This window comes from Cervus elaphus, chromosome 1, assembly GCF_910594005.1.
Source record: "Cervus elaphus chromosome 1, mCerEla1.1, whole genome shotgun sequence".
Lineage (NCBI taxonomy): Eukaryota > Metazoa > Chordata > Mammalia > Artiodactyla > Cervidae > Cervus > Cervus elaphus.
The window spans coordinates 95,482,432-95,502,562 of NC_057815.1; the positions used below are offsets into that span (position 1 = coordinate 95,482,432).

General features: G+C 37.7%; 1 protein-coding gene and 1 pseudogene across 1 annotated transcript; both read left to right on the forward strand.

The window, feature by feature from the left end:
- The first annotated feature begins 2,409 nt into the window (after positions 1-2,409).
- LOC122676638 (putative olfactory receptor 5AK3) lies at positions 2,410-3,339 on the forward strand. Its single transcript, XM_043876155.1, has one exon. The coding sequence runs from the start codon at positions 2,410-2,412 to the stop codon at positions 3,337-3,339; it is 930 nt and encodes a 309-aa protein (XP_043732090.1).
- Positions 3,340-15,495: 12,156 nt separating this feature from the next.
- LOC122703255 lies at positions 15,496-19,897 on the forward strand (annotated as a pseudogene).
- The last annotated feature ends 234 nt before the right edge of the window (positions 19,898-20,131 follow it).

The following is a 20,131-nucleotide window of genomic DNA, read 5'->3' on the forward strand; positions in this document are numbered from 1 at the left end:
TATACAGATCTATGTACTCAACTGCTGCAAGCTGCCTAGTCGTCGTTATTTTCATTGGAGGCTCAGTTACATATTTGGTGTAGAGTATGTACTTACAATGGAAATTCTGGACCAAAGGGAAGTATGTGTTTAATTTCATTAATATTTCCAAACTTGTCTCCAATGTGACTATCCTAATTTACCTTCACATCAGAAATATGTGAGTCTACATTCTCACCTAAACTTTGCATTTTAGACTGAGAAGTGTAAAATTCTATTTCAAGGAAGTACTAATATACACATATCTGATTACTGCTGAGTTGTTATATGTGATATTTTCCTATTGGCCATATAAGTTTCCCTTGTACAATTGTCCTGATTATATCATTTGTGAATTTTTCCCATGGGGCAGTTTATAGAAATTACTTACACTGGATACTAATTCTTTGACATTTATATGTGTTTCAAACAAATTTACGTGAGTAAATATTAGAATTAATCATTTCAAAAATGTTTGGTAGAAGTTTCCTACAACATACTTAGGTCTATTATCTATAAACTTTTAATAAAAGTCAAATCACATAATGGTTTTAAAATATTTAGATATTTTGTGCATACACACAGAGTGAGACACACAGTGACTACTATTACTCTATCCTGTCTGCCTGCTTCCTTTTTAAAAAATAAATACTGACAAAACACTAATAGTATTTATCAAATTATATATATGATATAAAATGTGCAGTGCCACAAACGCCATATGCCAGCAACCTAAAATGAAAAAAGTTCTATTATTGCATTTTACTATCCTGGGGAAATGAACCGGGAAATTAAGTTTACTTTTCAAATGAACAAGCATAAGGCAAATAAATGAAGACTTGTTATTTTAAATTTAAGAATTTCTGTTTTCTAAAGGATACCATAAGCAAAATTAATAGACGATAAAATGTGAGAAAAATTTTCAGACAAAAACTGACAAGATATTCAAATATTAGATAAACAAAGAACACATAAAATCAATCAATAGAAGTATTTATCAATAATATAAATAAGCAATTTACAAAAGAATAGAACCCCCAAAGTCTAAGAAGAATAATAGACAAAAATCACATTTTTGTAATTAAAGGGGACAAATGAATAAAAATGAGTCAACACTTTGTACCTATTTTCCTGGCAGAAAAACATTAGGAAAAATAACAAATTTTCACTAGGAAATAAGGACATGGGAATCCCCATGCATGAATAGTATGACTGTACACTGGGACATCCATTACGGAAAGTGATCTGAAAAACCTTGACCAAGTTAAATACGAGTATACCTCCAGATGAAAAATTTCTTCTCTAGGAATACACCCTACAGAAATTTCACTCTGGGTTATTTGGAGTGGAGACACATTGTAGGCAGCGTGCTGTCCATCACCAGGAAAGCACAGAGGGATGGATGGACACCACGGAGCAGCGCTACTCGCTGTGTGGTCCACCGACCAGCACCCGCCCTTGGACTCTCTGTTTCTAGTCTGTGATGGGGCAACTACAGATAGTGAGATCGGGCACTTAAACTATCACAAAATGTTCACAATGCTGAGAACATCCCGTTGTTTTTTACAAAAGTAAAGGATCACAACAGATTGGAAATTTTATAAATAAATAAATCCTTTGCAAGCCATAAATACTGTGATAAACACTTCCATAAGGAACTCTACAATTTCACTGAGACCATCATAGCAGAGAGGAGCTGCAAAGGAAAGGAAAAGGATAACGTGAAAAAATGTGAAGATGACTGTAAACAAGATCTTATAGAATTCTATGGATATGTGAAGATTTCAAATACAAAAATACAGTGTTTAGTAGTGAAACCAATTAGAATTTCTAATTAAAGTATGCATGTGTGCTTGCATGCTCAGTTGCTTCAGTCACATCTGACTCTTTGTGACCCATGGACTGTCCCACCAAGCTCCTCTGTCCATGGCATTCTCTAGACAATACTGGAGTGGGTTGCTATGCCCTCCTCCATGGGAGTTGAACCCATGTCTCCTGTGTCTCCTGCATTGCAGGCGGATTCTTTACCCACTGAGCAAGCTGGGAAGCCCAATTAAAGTATAGGGAGCATAAAAGAAAGAATAATTAGAATATTTCTTTATGTATATCTCATTTGTTCCTGAATTGATATGAAATACCCATCACTCTGCACTCTGAGAATACAGATGCTGTTTGGTCCACAACAACATCCCCAAACTAAAATATCTCAGTCAAATATCAAGGTTCAACCTTTAAACATCTAAGTCAATTATGTCATGGAAATTATTCTCTGACCCTACTGTGAAGTTATATATTGTACTATTTCCAGTTCTAGAATTTAAGAATCACAATAGTCAGCTTTCTCTGCTCTTTCTTTGCAACTTTTCAGCCATTATTTCATCATTACAAGCCATGGGACAAAACAATGGTACTGAAGTAACTGAATTCATTCTCCTGGGATTCGCTGGTCAACATAAGTCTTGGCATGTCTTTTTCACAGTATTTCTAGTGATCTACATGGCCACGCTAGTGGGTAACATAGGCATGATCCTCCTCATCAAGACTGACTCTTCCCTTCACACCCCCATGTACGTTTTCCTCCAAAACTTGGCTTTTGTTGATCTCTGTTATGCCACTGCTATCACTCCCAAGATGTTGCATAATTTGATGAGCACCAAAAATTCCATCTCATTCTTCGGATGTATGGTGCAATTACTAGTCTATGGTACCTTTGTAACAAGTGATTGCTACATCCTGGCAGCTATGGCAGTGGACCGTTATGTGGCCATCTGTAACCCACTTCGCTATGGAACTGTCATGTCCCAGAGAGTCTGCAGTCAACTCTTAACTGGTTCATACTTCATGGGCTTCCTGAATGCTTCTGTCAATGTAAGTTTTACTTTCTCACTGAAGTTTTGCAAATCCAATAAAATTAACCACTTTTTCTGTGATGAACCCCCAATTCTGGCCCTTTCATGCTCTGATATTTACTTCAGCATCATGGTACTGGCAGCCTTTGTGGGTTTTAACTTGACATTCACTATACTGGTCATCATCTTTTCCTACATGTTTATCTTGTCTGCCATCCTGAAGATCTCTTCTGCTGCAGGGAGGAAGAAAGCCTTCTCCACCTGTGCCTCCCACCTGACAGCTGTCACCATTTTCTATGGAACGCTCTCTTATATGTACCTGCACCGTGGTACCATAGAGTCTCAAGAGCAAGAAAAAATGGCTTCCATTTTTTATGGGGTTGTGATTCCCATGTTAAACCCTCTCATCTACAGTCTGAGAAACAAAGATGTAAGAGAAGCCCTAAAAGGGGTTGGAAAGAAGTGTTTCTAGACTGAACATCAATTACTAACTCAATATGATTCAACAAGCAGGGAGCAATTATCTTATTTCTCAACAGCAGAAGGTGTGGCAAATATTTGTGAGTTCCAAGTGAAGTGAAAGTCACTCAGTCATGCTGACTCTTTGTGATCCCATGGACTATACAGTCCACAGAATTCTCCAGGCTAGAATACTCGAGTGGGTAGCCATTCCTTCCTCCAGGGGATCTTCCCAACCCAGGGATCAAACCCAGGTCTCCCACATTGCAGGTGGTTTCTTTACCATCTGAGACCACCAGGGAAGCCCAAGAATATTGGAGTAGGTGGCCTGTCCCTTCTCCAGCGGATCTTCCCAATCCAGGAATCAAAACAAGGTCTTCTGCATTGCAGGTGGATTCTTTACCAGCTGAGCTACCAGGGAAGCCTGTGAGTTCCAAAGGCATTCTTTAATTATATCAATAGATCTGAAATTTAATGAAAACATCTTAAATCATTAAATAATTTTCTAATTCATGTGTTTCTCAAAAAGAAAGTGTCTGAAAAGGTCTTTGATACTCCGTTTGAACCTTTTGATGAGCCCTTTTTTCAAACACCTGTCCTTAAAAAAGAACAAGAAAATGAAGTGTATAAAATTTTTTAAATATCCTCTATATGTATAATATAAAAAGTCTCAGGACAAAAATCTTTTTTGGTGTCTGGTACTATTACTCTTGCTGCGAGTCTATAGCTAAGCTATTTTAATTTTATAAAGAATAATTGAAAGTGCCATTTTTGGAGGAAACATGCAGAAAGGAAATGGGGGAAAAAAAACCAGTTCCATGAATCTGCATGAATATGCAGACATTACGGAGCAGTACCTCTCTTTTCTGTATATGTTCTCTAACCAACTAGGAAACTGACACAGGAGTCAGGCAAATGCAGATCATATCAGTTCATTTTGGTAAGATTGTATTTTAAATATAACATGAATCTCCAGCAATACCATCTTGCACATGTATAACATGCAATGCATAATTTGGTGCTACAGAATAGACTCATTTACCCAAAAGCGAGGCCTTGAGGTTGGAGGAGTAAAGGTTGAACAGAAGTTATACCTGAGCTTGAACTTGAGGGGAAAAAAAAAAGAATTAATTACACACCCATCCTGTTGACAAGCACGTTTAAAAAAAAAAAAAGACTGAGATCACTTATTATACTTCTTTCAATCTCATTAGTCAGTTAAACCATAGGATGTTGTAATTGAGAGGAGTTCATTGCCTTCTTCAACATTTCCAGAAGTTCCAAATCGTGGACTGAATGATGAGCATAGAAGCATAGAGATATGGATCCAACTGTCACACAAACAGTATCAAAAGAAACCAGATGATACCAGCCCATGCAACAGTGTGCATTTTTCTGCACTCTCGGAGAGAAAGCCTAAAATTATGAAACTCTGATATTGCTTAAGGTTGCTGGTGAGCTGCTCATATTTGCTTTGCAGAGAGAAACCTTATCTTCACCTGAACTGTAAACAAACCTCTGCAGAAAAGAAAGGAAACATGTTTATATTTACCACCCTGAATCATCTCTGAAGACAGAGGCAATTCTAGTTTTACTATTTTGATAAGTCTCCTTATACAAACATTCTTTAATGTAATATCTTTAAATACCTTGCATAGAGAACTTTGATTGTGTAGATATATTCATGAAAAAATCTGTATATTAAATAATATCACCTTAATATATACAAAGTGAAAGATCACAAAATGCATGGATGAAAAATGCACAATGGTACCGTAATAGTAAATGTTAAACTCACCTCTCCCAGTTCTTGAAAGATCAAGTTGAGGAAAAAAAAAAATTTAAATAAAGTTACAGAAAAACTATTTGATATCATTAATGAGAGTAAATACATACAGAAACTCTACATTGTGGAAGCCTACCAATCAAACACACCTAAAATCAAAATTTAGGTTTATTTTGCTTTTGTAGCTCACTGTACAGAAGCTGTAGACATCTCAATAAGTGGGAATGGGCTTTTTATAGAATACATGCTTTGCTGAATGAATCCAAGTATGAATTGAGTAAGCAGGTACTCTCTCTAGATTTAGTTACTGGCAAAAAGAAGATCAGCAACTGGGCATCTCAGTAATTATTGTTCAAGAGGTGCAAAGAATAAAGTAGGAAAAGTTATAGTGAGAAAGTAGAAGATACTTAGAGATTTCTTAGTCTTTTTACAGTTTCCTTGTAGACTGGGGGAGTCCAGTTAGAAAAATTGTTTCTTGTTGGTGTTTTGTGGTTATTTAATACCGTGTTAGACACATCACAGTCTGATTTATTGGAAGAACTGATTTTCCCCTTCAAAATAACTTGGAATCTGACAAATATCTTTCTTTGTGCCTTCTTTTTCTTTCTCTCTTCCTTTCCTTCCTCTTTGCCCCCCTTTCTTCTTTCTTTCCTTTTTTTCTTTTTTTTTTTTCTTTATTCTTTCCTATGTCCTATTTATATGTCCCTGGAAGAATTACAGAAATACAATGGACTCCAAAAATCAGAAATAGTGTAGAAATATTCTATGATCTAAAGAAGTATATCTAGAATTTAACTTTAAAGCTTGAAGTTAGAAACACCTAAAACTCGACCACTTAAAACTGAAATTCTCATTTAAACAACCCTTTGGTTGATTAAAAAAAAATTGACAAATACATATAAAATAATATTTTACAAATCATTACATTACAAACTATAAGGGGTGTTCAAATAAAATTTTATAACTTTATAAATACTTGAGTTAATAAATAGGAAATAATGATAAATTAAGTAAGTATATATTTCAAGGCATCAGAAAATAATATTAAAGGAGAAGAGAGTAGCAATTATTTTTAGTTGATGTTGAAAACCCCATAGATGACAGAAATAATAAATGAAAGAACTCATTCTCCAAGGAGAAGGAAAAGGCAACCCACTCCAGTACTCTTGCCTGGAGAATCCCAGTGATGGGGGAACCTGGTGGGCTGCCATCTATGGGGTTGCACAGGGTTGGACATGACTGAAGCAACTTAGCAGCAGCAGCAGAATTCTCCAAAGCTAAAAATAACAATAAAGTGGATAAATAATTTGCCAGCTTATTAATAAAAATGATACTGGGGAACAAAGAAAATTTAAAATAAGAGGACACTGAGATCAACAATATCCAAATGTATTTGAGAACCTAATGAAATTAAATTTTTTTTCTTTTTTTACTAAAAGAATGTTGATTGCCAAAAAGGTAACAGAGAGGAGATTAAAGAACAATTAACATAGAAGAAAGTCGTGATAGTGCAGCCTTCCCCTAAAAAAAGCACCATGTCCATTTGGAAAGAAAAATAAACACCTAGAATGATCCAAAAAAAATTTCTAATGAAGACCAAAGTTGCAGGGCTTTAGCTGCCTATTATCACATCTAATTTAAAGACATGGTAAACAAATCTTGCAATAATATAAGGAATATATATTGACCAGTGTGAAATGTTGTTGCTGAACCACGAGAGATGCCAGGATTCTTGGCCTATAGAGGAGAAGAATTCAATCCGTGGCCAGAGACGAGGCTTGATCGCTCAGAGCTTTTTTTGTAATAAAGTTTTATTAAAGTATAAGAGAGATAGAGAAAGCTTCTGACACAGACATCAGAAGGGGGACGGAGAATGCTCCCTCACTAGTGTTTAGTTAAGTCACTCAGTCACGTCCAACTCTTTGTGACCCCATGGACAGCAGCACTCCAGGCCTCCCTGTCCATCACCAACTCCCGGAGCTTACTCAAACTCATGTCCATCGAGTCCGTGATGCCATCCAACCATCTCATCCTCTGTCGTCCCCTTCTCCTCCTGCCTTCAATCTTTCCCAGCATCAGGGTCTTTTCCAATGAGTCAGCTCTGCACATCAGGTGGCCAGAGTACTAGAGTTTCAGCTTCAGCATCAGTCCTTCCAATGAACACCCAGGACTGATTTCCTTTAGGAGGGACTGGTTGGATCTCCTTGCAGTCCAAGGGACTCTCAAGAGTCTTCTCCAACACCACAGTTCAAAAGCATCAATTCTTCTCTGCTCAGCTTTCTTTATAGTCCAACTCTCACATCTGTACATGACCACTGGAAAAACCGTAGCCTTGACTAGACGGACCTTTGTTGACAAAGAAATGTCTCTGCTTTTCATGGCTGAAAAATTATTGTGGTTGTGTTTCTGACCAGGGAAGAGAGGGCAGGGATAGGATTCATCACTTGATAAAGCAGAACTGAGACACGGGGATGACACCCACCCACTAAGCAGCCCCAAGAAGTATAATTGAGATTTGATAAAAAGGCAGAACATATCAGCTTCCATGTGCACCCAAGTTTTAATCAGAGCCCATGAGCAGTTTCTAGGACTGTGAGGCTCTTGCCCACACAGGCTGTGTCTGCCCTGTGAGATTCTCACTGGACCTCCCAGAGTTGGCACAACAATCCCCCCATCTCCTGGACCACTTGGCAGCTCTTCCTACCCACTGGGCAGTCTGAACTCCTCTCTGTCCAAAAAGCACAACCATCTGATTCCCACCTCCAAGACCACTTAAGTTGTCCCATTTGCCTTCCTGTCCTTTACATGTGCTCCACACACACCTCTTTCTTACAGGAAATTCTCCTGGATTGTCCTCTGCTCTTTCTGTTCACAGTCCTTGCTACTCAATACTGGTCTCTAAAGTTAGTCTCATTTCAATGGCCTCAAGCTGTAAATTGTCTGAAATCAAGAGTTTAAAGACTAGCTAATGAGTGCTAAGAGCTTTGCAAGCTTGATTTTATTTATACCTTCAAACCCTTCTTTTTTGTGAGGGGGGGGGTGTTATTTATTTATTTATTTATTTATTTTATTAGTTGGAAGCTAATTACTTAGCAATATTGTAGTGGTTTTTGTCATACATTGACATGAATCAGCCATGGATTTACATGTGTTCCCCATCCCGATCCCCCCTCCCATCTCCTTCCCCATCCCATCCCTCTGGGTCTTCCCAGTGCACCAGCCCTGAGCACTTGTCTCATGCATTCCACCTGGGCTGGTGATCTGTTTCACCCTTGTTAGTATACTTGTTTCAATGCTATTCTCTCAGAACATCCCACCCTTGCCTTCTCCCACAGAGTCCAAAAGTTTATTCTGTACATCTGTGTTTCTTTTTCTGTTTTGCATATAGGGTTATCATAACCATCTTTCTAAATTCCATATATATGCGTTAGTATACTGTATTGGTGTTTAGCTTTCTGGCTTACTTCACTCTGTATAATGGGCTCCAGTTTCATCCATCTCATTAGAACTGATTCAAATGAATTCTTTTTAATGGCTGAGAAGTATTCCATTGTGTATATGTACCACATTCATCTGCTGATGGACATCTAGGTTGCTTCCATGTCCTGGCTATTATAAACAGTGCTGCGATGAACACTGGGGTGCATGTGCCTCTTTCAGATTTGGTTTCCTCAGTGTGTATGCCCAGGAGTGGGATTGCTGGGTCATATGGCAGTTCTATTTCCAGTTTTTTAAGAAATCTCCACACTGTTTTCCATAGTGGCTGTACTAGTTTGCATTCCCACCAACAGTGTAAGAGGGTTCCCTTTTCTCCACACCCTCTCCAGCATTTATTGCTTGTAGACTTTTGGATAGCAGCCATCCTGACTGGCATGTAATGGTACCTCATTGAGGTCTTGATTTGCATTTCTCTGATAATGAGTGATGTTGAGCATCTTTTCATGTGTTTGTTAGCCATCTGTATGTCTTCTTTGGAGAAATGTCTGTTTAGTTCTTTGGCCCATTTTTGGATTGGGTCATTTATTTTTCTGTAATTGAGCTGCAGGAGTTGCTTGTATATTTTTGAGATTAATCCTTTGTCTGTTGCTTCATTTGCTATTATTTTCTCCCATTCTGAAGCTGTCTTTTCACCTTGCTTATCGTATCATTTGTTGTGCAAAAGCTTTTAAGTTTCATTAGGTCCCATTTGTTTAGTTTTGCTTTTATTTCCAATATTCTGGGAGGTGGGTCATAGAGGATCCTGCTGTGATTTATGTCGGAGAGTGTTTTGCCTATGTTCTCCTCTAGGAGTTTTATAGTTTCTGGTCTTACATTTAGATCTTTAATCCATTTTGAGTTTATTTTTGTGTATGGTGTTAGAAAGTGTTCTAGTCTCATTCTTTTACAAGTGGTTGACCAGTTTTCCCAGCACCACTTGTTAAAGAGGTTGTCTTTTTTCCATTGTATAACCTTGCTTCCTTTGTCGAAGATAAGGTGTCCATAGATATGTGGATTTATCTCTGGGCTTTCTATTCTGTTCCATTGATCTATATTTCTGTCTTTGTGCCAGTACCATACTGTCTTGATGACTGTGGCTTTGTAGTATAGTCTGAAGTCAGGCAGGTTGATTCCTCCAGTTCCATTCTTCTTTCTCAACATTGCTTTGGCTATTCGAGGTTTTTTGTATTTCCATACAAATTGTGAAATTATTTGTTCTAGTTCTGTGAAAAATACCATTGGTAGCTTGATAGGGATTGTATTGAATCTATAGATTGCTTTGGGTAGTATAGCCACTTTCACAATATTGATTCTTCCAATCCATGAACATAGTATATTTCTCCATCTATTTGTGTCCTCTTTGATTTCTTTCATCAGTGTTTTATAGTTTTCTATGTATAGGTCTTTCATTTCTTTAGGTAGATATACTCCTAATTATTTTATTCTTTGTGTTGCAATGGTGAATGTTATTGTTTCCTTAATTTCTCTTTCTGTTTTTTCATTGTTAGTGTATAGGAATGCAAGGGATTTCTGTGTGTTAATTTTATATCCTGCAACATTACTGTATTCATTGATTAGCTCTAGTAATTATTCTGGTAGAGTCTTTAGGGTTTCCTATGTAGAGGATCATGTGGTCTGCAAATGGTGAGAGTTTTACTTCTTCTTTTCCTATCTGGATTCCTTTTATTTCTTTTTCTGCTCTGATTGCTGTGGCCAACACTTCCAAAACTATGTTGAATAGTAGTGGTGAGAGAAGGCACGCTTGTCTTGTTCCTGACTTTAAGGGAAATGCTTTCAGTTTTTCACCATTGAGGGTAATGTTTGCTGTGGATTTGTCATATATAGCTTTTATTATGTTGAGGTGTGTTCCTTCTATTCCTGCTTTCTGGAGAGTTTTAATCATAAATGGGTGTTGAATGTTGTCAAAGGCTTTTTCTGCATCTATTAAGATAATCATATGGTTTTTATCTTTCAATTTGTTAATGTGATGTATTACATTGGTTGATTTGCAGATATTAAAGAATCCTTGAATTCCTGGGATAAAGCCCACTTGCTCATGATGTATGATCTTTTTAATATGTTGTTGCATTCTGTTTGCTAGAATTTTGTTAAGGATATTTGCATCTATGTTCATCAGTGATATTGGCCTGTAGTTTTCTTTTTTGTGGCATCTTTGTCTGGTTTTGGTATTAGGGTGATGGTGGTCTCATAGAATGAGTTTGGAAGTTTGCCTTCTTCTGCGATTTTCTGGAAGAGTTTGAGTAAGATAGGTGTTAGCTCTTCTCAATTTTTGGTAGAATTCAGCTGTGAAGCCATCTGGTCCTGGGCTTTTGTCTGCTGGAAGACTTCTGATTACAGTTTCAATTTCCGTGCTTGTAATGGGTCTATTAAGATATTCTATTTCTTCCTGGTTCAGATTTGGAAAGTTATACTTTTCTAAGAATTTGTCCATTTCTTCCAAGTTGTCCATTTTATTGGCATAGAGCTGCTGGTAGTAGTCTCTTATGATCCTTTGTATTTCAGAGTTGTCTGTTGTGATCTCTCCATTTCCATTTCTAATTTTGTTGATTTGGTTCTTCTCCCTTTGTTTCTTGATAAGTCTGGCTAACCGTTTGTCAATTTTATTTACCTTTTCAAAAAACCAGCTTTTAGCTTTGTTGATTTTTGCTATGGTCTCTTTTGTTTCTTTTGCATTTGTTTCTGCCCTAATTTTTAAGATTTCTTTCCTTCTACTAACCCTGGAGTTCTTCATTTCTTCCTTCTCTGGTTGCTTTGGGTGTAGAGTTAGGTTATTTATTTGACTTTTTTCTTGTTTCTTGAGGTAAGCCTGTATTGCTATGAACCTTCCCCTTAGCACTACTTTTACAGTGTCCCATAGGTTTTGGGTTGTGTTTTCATTTTCATTTGTTTCTATGCATATTTTGATTTCTTTTTTGATTTCTTCTATGATTTGTTGGTTATTCAGAAGTGTGTTATTTAGCCTCCATATGTTGGAATTTTTAATAGTTTTTTTTTTTCTTGTAATTGAGATCTAATCTTACTGCATTGTGGTCAGAAAAGATGACTGGAATGATTTCAATTTTTTTGAATTTACCAAGGCTAGATTTATGGCCCAGGATGTGATCTATTCTGGAGAAGATTCCATGCGCACTTGAGAAAAAGGTGAAATTGATTGTTTTGGGTTGAAATGTCCTATAGATATCAATTAGGTCTAGCTGGACCATTGTGTCATTTAAAGTTTGTGTTTCCTTGTTAATTTTCTGTTTAGTTGATCTATCCATAAGTGTGAGTGGGGTATTAAAGTCTCCCACTATTATTGTGTTATTGTTAATTTCCCCTTTCATTCTTGTTAGCATTTGCCTTACATATTGTGGTGCTTCTATGTTGGGTGCATATATATTTATAATTGGTATATCTTCTTCTTGGATTGATCCTCTGATCATTATGTAGTGTCCTTCTTTGTCTCTTTTCACAGCCTTTATTTTAAAGTCTATAAACCTTCACAGTCCTTCTGAAGTAGACACTCTCATTGTCCTCATTTTACAAGTGAGGAAGTTAAGGCTCAAGACATAAATGACACACCCAAGATCGCAGAGCTAGTGGCAAAACTGGGCAAAGACCCATTGGAAAAGACCCTGATGCTGGGAAAGATTGTAGGCAAAAGGAGAAGAGGGCAACAGAGGATGAGATGGTTGGATGGCAGCACCGATTCAATGGACATGGACTTGAGTGAGCTCCAAAAGATGGTGAGGGGCAGGGAGGCCTGGCATGTGGCAGCCTGTGGGGTCGCCAAGAGTCCGACATGACTCAGCAACTAAACAACAGCAGTGTTAAATATTTAATATTGAGAATAAATACTTGCAGATTTTACAAGGAAGAGTTCTTGACTCCAAACATCAATGTAAAATCAAAAATTTTAACAGGGCAACATATACAAACAGATAACTCACAGAAAAGGAGATACTAATCTTTCTTGGACATTGAAAAAGTTGCTCAGTCTGGTTTGTAGTAGAAAACTGCAAAAAAAACTAAATTCTACTGTCCATTACTTATCACAGTGACAAAGTTTAATAACATTTCTTAGCATTTTGTTAGAGAAGATTCACAGAAATAATCACTTTAGATTTGCTAGAAGTGATTTAAATGGACAAAACCTTGTTCTGAAGGACACTTGGGCAATATCTATCAACATTTATAGTGTTCATGGCCTTTGACTTGGAGGTTCTTCTCCTAAATATCTTTCAATCCTAGAGATATATGTTCACACTTATGCACACTAATATATGTATTGTATGTTTTTTAGGGAAGATTGGAAACCATCTAAATATCTACTAATAGAGAAGAGAGTTTCATTAAACATATTAAGCAAGCAATGCAACTGTTTCACGAAATACTATGCAACCAGGTAAGAGTGAGATTTCCTTTTCCATGTAGGTCATCCAGAAATATTATGTGAACTGCAGGCCACAGAAAAATGTGAGTGATACACTGTCATTTGTATGGCTAAGGAATAAAGAATATAATATTGGTACGTTTGCAAATGCAATTCAAGGCTAATCTGGAAGAATACAGAAGTTGGGACAGTGATGTTCTCCCAGGAGGGAAACTAGAAACTGGGAATCAGGGATAGAGGGGAGTTGTGTCTTACTTTATGCACTTTGGTACTTCTGCATTTTAACCTTATGGATGGTTTCTTATATAACTCACTCCCCCCAAATAAAAAGGATGGCAAAGAGACAGGAAGGAGGAAGGGGGAAAGGAAGGAGGAAGAGAAAGGGGGAGGGAAGAGGAAAGAAAGAAAACAGGGAAGAAAGAAAAAACAGAGGGAGAAAGCAAAGGAGGGCAGGAAGGTAATTTGTTACTAATGGGGCAATTCTTTCAACAGTGAAACCAATAAGTCCCTAAAGGTAGTAACACAAAATTACACTTTGTCCCCTCTGGAAATATGAACTTTTATTCAGCAGAGAATAATGAATGTTGTTTCTTCCTGTTCTTCCACGGCCTCTGGAATCCAGTAGTGATCTCTCAAACCCCAGCTATAAACTCCTGGTCAGGAAGGAACCCCACGGAGAGCCTTGGCAGTCAGCCTCCACCAGTGGGAGAAAGAGACTCTGAGAGCAGCATTGGTGTAAGTATAACAGTAAATTTCACCTTTCAACATCAGCGATGTCTCACTGAACTGCATGCAGGGAGTGGCAGGTGGAATGGTCAGAGTCAAAGTTCATCATGTTTTGCCCCAAGGGCAGGAGGAATCCCATTATCACTGGTGATGTAATGGAAATGAAGTGAGGGAAGTCAGTTGGGCAGAGTGTTGCCTGAGAAAGAACACAAATGAACAAATAATTGAATTAATTAATTCACTGATCAATCACTGCATCAATACTCTATGCCCATAGTGTATTATTTGCATGTGTTATTATGGCCATTTGACATACACTAATTCAATACTTGTCCTCATGATGATAAATTTACTTAAATTTGATCACTTGAAACTCACATCATTACAAAGCAGGTTTTACATTTTTTCTTCTTCATTTTTATATTGTCATTTTGAATAAAAATGCATTCACTGGAAGTTGCAAAGATAGTAGATAAAGCTGCCATATTTGATACCATCACATTCAGGGAAGATATACCATGATTTCAATTCTTTTAAATTTTTAAAGGATTTTTTCACGACTTAGGATATGGTCTATCTTGACATATATTCTGCTGATGCTATAAAAAATTTATATTCTCTTTTAGATGGCATGTTTGGTAAATGTCTATTAAATCCAGTTGTTTGATGGTGCTGTTGAGTTTTTTCATATCCTTATTTTTTTCTGTCTAGTTGTCCTACCAAGTGTTGAAAAGAGTGTTAATGTATATACTATAACTATGCTTCTCTACTTTTCCTTCAGTTCTATCAGTTTTTGCATCACATATGTTGCAGCTCTCTTCTTTGGTACTCACACCCTTAGGATTTCTATTTCTTCTTGGTAGGTTAACCCTTATATCATTACACACTATCCCACTATCTTTGCTAATTTTCTATGCTGTGAAGTCTACTTTATCTGCTATTAATATAGCCAGTCTTTCCTTTTTTGACTGATGTTCAAACAAGTATATTTTTTCTTTTCTTTGAAACATACATATATCATTCTATGTGAAGTAGGTTTCCGGTACACAGTATTTGTGTCATCCTTACCTATGCACATAATCAAGTTCTTTCTTTTATTTGGTTTTAGATAGTATATCTTGTAACAATAAGAAAGAAGAAGGCCAAGGAAAGAGAAAAGTATGAATAAATAAAATTGATTTTCTCTTGAGATTTCTAAACTGTGTTTGACAGTAGAAGTAGAAAGCTTAATTCTGACTAATGTGATTCTCAATATATACAGCATTTCACCCAAGCTGGTAAAATGTAACACCAGCTATGCATACACACAATAGAATCTCTCAAGTAGCCACAAAAAAGTTACATAAATATCTGTGATTAAAAAAAAACACTATAAATAAATCAAAGTGACATTCTTAAAAAAATTCAAGTGACCCAGAGAAATCCAAATGAACAAGCAAAACCAGAAATAAGACACTTAAAATGGTAGACTTAAGCCTTAGCAAATCAGTTAATCCATAAAATATAAATGGTCATCTTTGTTTTAAAACAAAAAATATTTTTAAAAAAGCATTTTTTAAATTAAAGAAAAAGTGCAGAGATTTATAAGTTTATAAAGTGATGGTTTTCTCTCACTCAGTTTCACACCTGTTCATAAGTTAGTTTGCAACATTCCTAACACTAAAAGTGTATTTTTACTAATCATCTCATGTATAGAGGTACATAGCTTGGCTTAGAGCTACTTATACGATGAGGGTACTTTCCCCTGATACATATGTGAAATAAGAGGGCCATCTGGCTTGTGAAGAATGCAGGCTCACGGTAAGGATAAGGGCTTCCCTGGTGGCTCAAAATGCAAAGAATGCATCTGCAATGCAGGAGACCTGGGTTCAATTCCTAGTTCGGGATGATCCCATGGGGAAGGAAATGGGAGGCCCACTCCAATATTCTTGCCTGGAGAATTCCATGGACAGAGGAGTGTGGTGGGCTACAGTCCATGGGGTCACAAAGAGTCAGACACTTCTTAGCAGCTAACACACACACACACACGTATCCATAGTTTCATGTATCCAATTTCATAAAGCAATATTCAAACACAATGTATGTACATTTTCAGCAACCTATAGTTTTTCTCAGCCATTTATCATTTTAATCCCAGTTCAATTTCCTGAAATTAGTATCTTTTTAATTAGAGGAAAAAATTTTTGTGACATTCATGACCATATATGTTTGGTCCATTTTCTTTGTACCATTATCCTTACCACACACTTCCCTTTAACTGATACTCTTCAAAAGCCAGATAGTCCTCTGATTTCAGAAACATGATGCTGTGAAAGTGCTGCACTCACTATACCAGCAAATTTGGAAAACTCAGCAGTGGCCCCAGGACTGGAAAATGTCAGTTTTCATTCCAATCCCAAAGAAAGACAATCCCAAAGAATGCTCAAACTACCACACAATTGCACTATTCTCCAAGCCAGGCTTCAGCAATATGTGAGCCATGAACTTCCAGATGTTCAAACTGGATTTTAAAAAGGCAGAGGAACCAGAGATCAAATTGCCAACATCCGCTGGATCATCACAAAAGCAAGAGAGTCCCAGAAAGACATCTATTTCTGCTTTATTGACTATGCCAAAGCCTTTGACTGTGTGGATCACAATAAACTATGGAAAGTTCTGAAAAAGAGGAGCATACCAGACCACCTGACCTGTGACTTGAGAAACCTGTATGCAGGTCAGGAAGCAACAGTTAGAACTGGACATGGAACAACAGACTGGCTCCAAATAGGAAAAGGAATATGTCAAGGCTGTATATTGTCACCCTGCTTACTTAACTTATATGCAGAGTACATCATGAGAATGATTCTGGGCTGGATGAAGCACAAGCGGGAATCAAGATTGCCAGGAGAAATGTCAATAAGCTCAGATATGCAGATGACACCACCCTTATGGCAGAAAGTGAAGAGGAACTAAAGAGCCTCTTGATGAAAGTGAAAGAGGAGAGTGAAAAAGTTGGCTGAAAGCTCAATATTCAGAAAACTAAGATCATGGCATCTAGTCCCATCACTTCATGGCAAATAGATGGGGAAACAATGGCTGACTTTATTTTCCTGGGCTTCAAAATCACTGCAGATGGTGATTGTAGCCATGAAATTAAAAGACGCTTACTCCTTGGAAGAAAAGTTATGACCAACCTAGACAGCATATTAAAAAGCAGAGACATTACTTTGCCAGCAAAGGTCCATCTAGTCAAGGCTATGGTTTTTCCAGTGGTCATGTATGGATTTGAAAGCTGGACTGTGAAGAAAGCTGAGTGCTGAAGAATTGATGCTTTAGAACTGTGGTGTTGGAGAAGACTCTTGAGAGTCCCTTGGACTGCAAGGAGATCCAACCAGTCCATCCTAAAGGAGATCAGTCCTGGGTGTCCACTGGAAGGACTGATGTTGAAGCTAAAACTCCAATACTTTGGTCACCTGATGTGCAGAGCTGACTCATTGGAAAAGACCCTGATGCTGGGAAAGATTGAGGGCAGGAGGAGAAGGGGACGACAGAGGATGAGATGGTTGGATGGCATCACTGACTCAATGGACATGGGTTTGGGTGGACTCCAGGAGTTGGTGATGGATAGGGAGGCCTGGTGTGCTACGGTTCATGGGGTCGCAAAGAGTCAGACACGACTGAGCGACTGAACTGAATTAGGCTAAAGTAACCTCATCTTATAAATAACTGTAACGCACCTCCATAATGAGATGGTTAGTAAGAAGTTGCTTTTAGTGTCAAGAATGGTGCAGACTAAGCCTCCTGTTGACACGGGCTCCTCTGGTTCTCCAAAACCATCCGAGAAATAAGCACAGTTGGATAACTTCATTGTAAGGATAAGAAATCATTCTTTAATTCAGTGTTTAATGAGGGCCAAGAAGAAATAAACTAGTGCAAGTTCCTTCCTCGGGATAACCTGGTGTAAAAGAATTGAAATGCAACACTTTTAAGGAAGCAGTCACCCATGTATACAAGTACTTATTAGAGGAAGCTAGAATAGATCAGGGGTCCACTTAATCAGAATCTTGATAGGATAATTATTACTACATTTACTATACCAACTTGACTTTCATGACTCTGAATTCTAGTGAAGTATAGATATGACATTATGAAGACTTTTCAAGAGCTAATGAAACCATGCAAGTCCTACCACCCACATCTGACACATAACGTGTATGTTTTAAGCTTGGGTTGTCTTGAAAGGTTGTTGCTGAACGATAAGACGCGGGATTCTTGACCTCCGGAGGAGACGAATTCAATCCGGGGCCAGAGACGAGGCTGGATCGCTCAGAGCTTTTGTGTAATAAAGTTTTATTAAAGTATAGAGGAAATAGAGAAAGCTTCTGACATGGGCATCAGAAGGGGGCAAAAGAGTACACCCTTTGCTAGTGTTAGCAATGGAGTTATATACTCTCCAATGAATCCAAAGAATGTCTGGAGGTTGTAAAGACCTCACCAGACCTACTCCCATAATTTACATTTTAAGATAAGAGTTGGCCAGAAGGTTTAATCCAAAGATCATCCTCAGGCAGGATACATCCTTGTAAAGACCAGACCTACTCCCATAATTTATGTTTTAAGATGACAGAATTAGCCAGAGGGTTTAATCCAAAGACTGTCCTCGGGCAGGATACATTATTGTTATATAATCCTAAGGAATGTAGAGGAAAAAAAGTAAAAAAGTTTGTCCTTTCTTCCTCCTTGAATATCCCAGACCTCGCTCTCCTTGGGGACCCCTAGACTTCTTATCAACCTGCCTAGGAAATGACTCTCTCAGCCTCAGTGTGAAATTCGTTTCATTTATGATGAAGGTCTTTGCTGATTAAATGATTACCATGAAGAAAGGCCAGCTGCCTAAGTAATTTGAATGTGCTTAACCTCTGCTGAGTCTCGGTGCTTCTGAGGCTTCGTTTATGTTCAGCATTGGGCTATGGAAAGGAAACTGGCAGATTTGGTGAAATGTATGTCAATCTATGTTTCTTAGCATCCAAATATTAAAAGTGAATCTTCTTCTGTGAAAACTTCTTTGTTTTGAAAATGAATCTATGCCTAATATGTTGGTTTTATGTGGTGATTTCTTATTTTTAAAAAATTGAAAGAAATTTTGGAAATTTGAAAATATAATTTCATGAAAATATAATTTTTACAAAGTGACATAAAGTGTTAAGGGTGTCTTCTAGTCAACAAGTCATTTCTTTTCTTTTTCTGGTCTCCCTCTTAGTCCTTTCTAGACTTTTTGTGCTCGTGACACCGAGAAATAGCACTGAAGTGACTGAATTCTTCCTTCTGGGATTTGTATCTTCACTATGTTTCTGGTCATCTATGTGACCTCCATGGTGGGTAATATTGGAATGATCCTACTCATCAAGACAGATTCCAGAGTCCAAACATCCATGTACTTTTTCCTACAGCATTTGGCTTTTGTTGATATCTGTTTTACCTCTGCTGTCACTCCCAAGATGATGCAAAACTTCATAATAGAAAGTAAATCAGTATCATTCAAGGGTTGTGTCATACAATTATTAGTTTACACAAGGTTTGTAACCAGTGACTGTTACCTCCTTGATGTTATGGCAGTGAACCGTTACATGGCCATCTACAACCCACTTTGCTATCCCATCGCCGTGTCCCGAAGAGTCTGCATCCAGTTGATAGCTGGTTCATACATCATGGGCTCCACAACTGCATCTGTGCACACAGGTTTTACGTTTTCACTGGTCTTCTGCAAGGGTAATACCATCAGTCACTTTTTCTGCGACGTTCCTCCAGTTCTTACCCTCTCCTGCTCCAACACTGACATCAACATCATGCTGATTCTTGTCTTTGTGGGATTTAAGCTGACATTCACTGTGTCAGCCATCATCATTTCCTACATGTTTTTCCTGGCTGCCCTCCTGAGGATCTCTTCCAATGCAGGAAAGAAAAAAGCCTTCTCTGCCTGTGCCTCCCGCCTGACAGCAGTCACCATTTTCTATGGAAAGCTCTCTTACATGTACTTAACAGTCTTATTTGCATAATTCCCATGAAAATAGGAAAGTGGCCTCTGTATTTTATGGCATTGTGATTCCCATGTTGAATCCCCTGATCTATAGTTTGAGAAATAAGGAGGTAAAAGAAGCTGTGAAAGTCATATGGAAAAAATTCTTTTTCAGATTGAATCCAAAGTGTTAAAATTCAGCACATCAAAGCATCCACTATAGCTGTTTGACCACTATTTAATATTTCTGAAATAGACAACTTCTTCACATCTTGGTTGTGGTTGTGGTTTAGTTGCTAAGTCATGTCCAACTCTTGCGACCCCATGGACTGTATCCCACCAGGCTCCTTCTGTCCATAGGATTTTCTAGTCAAAAATACTGGAGTGGTTTGCCATTTCCTTCTCCAGGGGATCTTCTTGACCCAGGA

What these genes read in the sequence shown, in the direction of transcription:
- LOC122676638 (XM_043876155.1), top strand. Translation starts at nt 2,410, where the DNA reads ATGGGACAAAACAATGGTACTGAAGTAACTGAATTCATTCTCCTGGGA.